This window comes from Dendropsophus ebraccatus, chromosome 1 (genome assembly GCF_027789765.1).
Source record: "Dendropsophus ebraccatus isolate aDenEbr1 chromosome 1, aDenEbr1.pat, whole genome shotgun sequence".
NCBI lineage: Eukaryota > Metazoa > Chordata > Amphibia > Anura > Hylidae > Dendropsophus > Dendropsophus ebraccatus.
This window is the reverse complement of record NC_091454.1, coordinates 25,266,761-25,272,760: the sequence shown is the minus strand read 5'-3', so window position 1 is coordinate 25,272,760 and position 6,000 is coordinate 25,266,761. Positions and strand designations below refer to the sequence as shown.

General features: G+C 42.2%; 1 protein-coding gene across 2 annotated transcripts in view; it reads left to right on the top strand.

Moving 5' to 3' along the window:
* The window catches only part of TNIP1 (TNFAIP3 interacting protein 1), a 43,686-nt gene that overhangs the window by 33,343 nt on the left and 4,343 nt on the right, over nucleotides 1-6,000 (top strand). For both annotated transcript variants that reach the window (XM_069969122.1, XM_069969121.1), the window contains exons 13-15: nucleotides 170-298; nucleotides 4,276-4,401; nucleotides 5,370-5,435. In XM_069969122.1, coding sequence (XP_069825223.1) covers nucleotides 170-298; nucleotides 4,276-4,401; nucleotides 5,370-5,435 — 321 coding nt within the window. The remainder of the gene's footprint in view (nucleotides 1-169; nucleotides 299-4,275; nucleotides 4,402-5,369; nucleotides 5,436-6,000) is intronic.

The window sequence follows — 6,000 nt, the reverse complement described above, 5'->3', positions numbered from 1 at the left end:
TCATGATCAGTGATAGACGTTTTGATGGATATACCAATACAATAGACACCTGATTATTAATCCAGGATGTTCTACTAGATCCATCAGATGAGGATCACTGACAGTAACACTTCTGCTTATATCATCACTTTTGTCAGACTGCTCACTCGACTTGTTGGATTCTTCACAGGCGCTAGAAGACGCTCTGAAGCTGCAGGGAGCTGCTCCACGTTCTCCATCATTCACCCTCTCTACAGAGGACACCGGGCACCTTCAGCGTCAAGAACTTATTACTCAGATTGACCTTCTTAAACAACAGGTAACCTCCCCTCTCTACTGCAGGGAAACTCAGGAAATACATGCTCCATATTATTATAGGGAGATAAGTGATGTGTGTGGGGGAGTGATTTTTGTTGCCCATTGTTAGATCCTTAATTCAATGACAGCAGCATTTGATGAGTGACCAGATGGACAAAGGAACAACTTCATACTTCTTGAAGCGGTTGTGCCTGTTACTGTTCGAATAAATGAGCTTTGCTGCAGTACCAGGTACAAACACTACAGAATATATGGCGCTGTGCTTTAATTTTTTTTTTTTTTTTTTCTTCTTTTTTTGTATTCTAGTTCCCCCGGGGGACTTGTACAACCAATTCTAACCTTTCATGTAGAGAGTTTAATGACTGGCATTGATATTTCTCTGATGATGGTTGTCAGCTGCAGACAGCACCTGCTGGGGTATACACCAGGCTCGGCTTCTGGGCCCACTCCATTGTTTCCCATGTGAATTAAGATGTGCATCTGATGTCAGGAAAGGGTCAATTAAATGGATGTGGGGGTATCAGGAGTCAGACCCCCACCAGTCTGATACTGTTGGCCTATATAGTGGATCATCAGATGTCCGTGATTCCACAGCATATTATATCTGCTCCAGCAGAGGAAATAAAGATGTAAGATCACGTTCACGGATGAGGTTACTGAAGGTCCCGGAGCCGCCTGGATGCAGCTGTATTGGGATGATTCATCTGCTGGCAGGCGGACACATCCATCTGCTCTATTCACAGAGAATGTCTCTTACTGACTATTCATACACTGAATAATCTCCCTCTGACCAAGAAATTCATCATGTGTATCCTGCTTAGCGTTGAAATGGATTAGATTTGGACGCAACCTCAATGAGTTGGAGGATGATAACTTGGGCTTGTAAACTAAGGGTTGTCGTTGATTTTTGCTGAAAGTGAATGAAAGCCATGTGCAGGAGTCATACGCTACCAATCAAACCTTGATTACAGGGCCGGGACAAGGAGTTTTGGTGCCCTAGGCAGAGAAAGCAAATTGCGCACCTCCCCCCCCCCCCCCCAAGTCTATAACCCCCACATACAGTATAGCCTCCTGGCTGCCCCCACATAGTGTATAGCAGGGGTCTTACAGCTAAGAGCTGTAGTTCTACCTCAACCACACAGGTCATGCTGGGAGCTGTAGTTCTACCTCTGCCACACAGGTCATGCTGGGGTTGGGGCATCTGTCACTATAGTTGCACTTCTCTCCTCTCCTGAGGCTCCGGAGGTCATGTGACATTGGTCAGAAGATTTTCTTCAGCTCCGGAGCCGAAGAGAAGAAAGGAGGAGAGCAGATGCCTGCCACCGCGGGGCTGTAGCCTTCAGCAGCTGTGAGGCAGAGCGGGGGAAGGGATGCTGCCATGGGTGAGGTCAGGTGGGAGGATTTTTACTTGAGCATACATTGCACCCCCTGTAATTCACCAGGAGATGGCGCCCTAGGCCATCGCCTACCCTGGCCTACCCTTTATCCTGGTCCTGCTTGATTGTCTTTAAAGAGGTTATCCAGCGAAAATCTTTTTCTTTCAAATCGGCTGGTTTCAGAAAGTTATATAGATTTGTCTTCCCATACTTATCAGCTGCTGTATGTCCTACAGTAAGTGTTGTATTCTTTCAAGCCTGACACAGTGCTCTCTGCTGACTTCTCTGTCCGAGACAGGAACTGTCCAGAGCAGGAGATTTTTTCTATGGGGATTTTCTGCTGCCTCGGACAGTTCCTGTCTCGGCCAGAGATGTCAGCAGAGAGCACTGTGTCAGACTGAAAAAAAAAACCATTTCCTGCAGGACATACAGCAGCTGATAAATATGGGAAGAATTGAGATTTTTCAATAGAAGTAAATTACAAATCTCTAACTTTCTGAAACCAGTTGATTTGAAAGAAAAATACGGAGTACCCCTTTCATAGCAGTTTCTACAACTATATGTTGCAAAACCTACAACTCCCATCATACCCCGACAACGTGCGGCTCACTAGCCTTGCAAAACTACAACTCCCACAATGCAGTTGGAGAGTCACAGGTTGGATTTACACCGAATAGTCTTTGGTTCTGTTACAGAGTTCCAGGACCAGGACTTGAGCAGCCCTGCAGTTCCCAACACAGCCAGTGGTGGCAGCAGAGGGATGGTGTCACCTCTTACTGCCACCATTCAATGTAATAATAATAATAATAATAATGTGATATTATAAAATTATATAACTTTATTAATACAATGTAAAAAAAATTCTTGCCGAATTATCCCTTTAACGCAAGAAAAAGAAAGCTTCAACTGATACAGATGTTATAAAATGAATTATAAATGAGGGACCCCAAACCAAAAGCTAGACCCTTCCTATGTGTAAAGTATGTTGTACAAATCCAGGACTCTGTGACGCCTCAGAAATCTCAGATCCGGTAATCTAACACTTGTGTGTGTTTTCCTTGTGACGGTATATGTCATTGATCGGTGGAGTTACAGGCTTTGGAGGGTTGGTCACATCATTGATAGACCTGCACAGTATGTCATTGACTCCCAGTCCGAGAACAGTTCTGTATTGTATCATTTGTTCCGCTGGGGGATAAACTAATCTTAATCCTGTTCATTATCTAAGTAATCATGGCCGCCTTCCTCCAGATACATCCTGTGTGGTATTAATCTAATGTTTTGTATAGCTTAAGTCTCTTGGAGGAAGAATTTAATCCTCGCACTGATACTTATTACTCTATGACCAGTTTAATATCTTACGGCACCGGTAATGAATGATATACTGGTTCCTAAGAACGTCCTTCAGTATGATCCATTATACAGAATGTGCACACACTATTAAAGTCTATGGGAAATATGGAAACACCGATTGCACTTTGTAGATCGCCCATTGACTTTAATGAAGAGTTATTGCAGGCCTTCTGCTGAGAACAGGCACGTACCACCAGAAGAGTCTACAGGGTAGACAATGTATTATGTTACTATGAGTATAATTTTCACAGTCCAAAATTCTTTACCATCTTTGTAGGATTAGTTAAAAATAAAACTGACTACTTGCAGCCACCACTAGAGGGAGCTCACCGAAGTCAGATTTATTATTGAATAGAATGTGAGTTATATTATAATGGTGAGAAATGGGAATTTTCAACTTGTCTGTCAACCAAGCATAACATCAATAAACATAGATCTTCCAGCTTTTTCTAGCAATTGGTTGGGTCCGAACACTAACGGACCCTGACTGATTTAAAAAACACTTTTGACACATTTTAAAGTGAAAGTGTCCATTTACCCTCACAGTATTTTCGAACTAAAATTAAAGTGACACTGTTACCCCCTTTCTGTATGAGGACTTCTCTGCACACCTGTAAAGCCTAAATTCTGCCGTTTTCATACCTTACTTTATAATAGATTTCTTGGTGCTTGGCTTTTTATCATTGGTGGATTGTGCCACCTGGGCGGGGCTTCATGGCCACAGTCCCACTCCTCCCCCCTCCATGACGTCATCGTCGCCTAGGCCCCACCCCCTTATTGGCCAATGGAATTGGCCGTCCTAGAGAGGGTGGGGCCTAGACGTCTAGACTGGCCCATTGCAATGGTCGCTGAAGGGGGCGGGGCCTAGACGCCAGTGATGTCGCACCGATGTAGGCTGGGCGAAGTGGCGCAGCAGCTGTGAAGCCCCGCCCAGTTGGCACAATCCACCAACGATAAAAAGCATTTTTCACTGGACCAAGAAATCTATAATAAAGTAAGGTATGAAAACTGCAGAATGTAGGCTTTACGGCTGTGTAGAGAAGTCCTCATACAGACAGGGGGTGACAGAATCACTCTAAATAACATTAAAAACTGGTGTGACTTTTCTATGTATCCATCATAGGATAACATGGCATTACAGTATCAGTATGGATGTTTAGCTCAATGCTTCCTTATTATATGATTCTTTGTAGTCCGGTATATTACACTCCCTATAGATATTTATTCATCACTCGCACTCTGCTTATAGGTGGCCATCTTTGAAGAAGACTTTAAGAGGGAACGCAGCGATCGAGAACGCATGAATGAGGAGAAGGAGGTCTTGAAACAAGAGATGGAGCAGCTACAGACACAGCTGGCTCAGGCCAATGCTAAGGTGAATGTCCTCTTTGAATACAGTCCATTGGAGGACGGCCCAAATTCTCTAGGTTTTTTTCTTTTTTCAATAATCCAGATTTTTTTTTTTTAATAATCCTGATTACCGTAATATATTACATAGTAATTTGAGTTTTTCAGTGACAATGTCACTTTAAGCTTTTATAGCTCACTCTTCTTCATTCTCAGCTTGCACTGTTCAGTACTGCTTTGTAATGTCCTCCATGCTGCTGCTTTTGAGGGTGTACTATAGCAATTCCTCGCATGGGAGGAATTTACTAAAATTGTTCAGTTCCGATTAGTTAGTCAGATTTATTACAGTGGCTCAGGCTCTTTTTTTTGTCGTATTTCTAGACTGCTAGTCTATTTAGACCAAGTTTGCTAGAATCATGGCAATTATAGCAAATTCTTATCACATAATGCCCCTTTTTCCTAATCCTGGATAACTCCTTTAAAGGGGTAGTTCACCAAAAAAAAAATTCTTTTACTTATTAATAATTTACTATAAAAAAAAAAAGTCTCAAGTCTTCCAGTACTTATTAGCTGCTGTATGTCCTGCAGGAAGTGGTATTCTTTTCAGTCTGGAGAGCAGGAGAGGTTTTCCATAGTGATTTGCTGTTTCTCTGAACAGTTCCTGACCTGAACAGAGGTGGCAGCAGAGAGCACCGCGTCAGGCTGGAGAGAATACACCACTTCCTGCAGCATACAGCAGCTGATAAGTATGAAAAGACTTGAGATTTTTAAATAGAAGTAACTTACAAATCTCTGGCACCAGTTGATTTAAAAAGAAATAAATAATAATAATAATAATAATAATAATAATAATAAAAATTTTGGTGAACAACCCTTTAATATGCCCCAATAGTCTTCTGCCCTCATTGACTCCAATTCTAACCGCAGCAGAATGTAACCTAGCCTCATAATCTCATTGTCGTACATTGGTATTTACTGTATCCACTTCCATTTTAGCTGCAGGCGTGTCAGGAGGATTTACGAAGAGAGAAGGAAAATGCCCGTGAGCTGTCAAGACCGCAGGTAATGTGTGACTTCTATGGGGTTAAATAGAGCCCTTGTTTTTACAAGATGTAATGTATACAATGCAGAGCGTCAATGGTTAACATGGCCAACACATGGAATTACACTTCCACAAATCAGCATTGTCAGATCCGCACTTTGTTTTGCTCAGAACCAGTGAACCCGTGTTCTGCTGATCTGGTATGTTGTTGTCCTCTTCTACACAACCTGGATAACCCCATATATTTCTATTACTGCCGCAGTGCACTAGTTCCATTCATGCCGGTTAATATTTGCTAGTTTGTGCTTTTAACCATAAACACCATTAACCAGAGCATTTTATGCTTAAATAATCATTGTTAAAGGGGTTGTCCAGCTAAAATATTTTTCTTTCAAATCAACTGGTTTCAGAAAGTTATATAGATTTGTAAACTGTTTCTATTTAAAAATATCTCGTCTTCCCACACTTATCAGCTGCTGTATGTCCTGCAGGAAATGTTTTCTTTTCAGTCTGACACAGTGCTCTCTGCTGTCACCTCTGTCCGAGACAGAAACTGTCCAGAGCAGTAGAGGTTTTCTGTGGGGA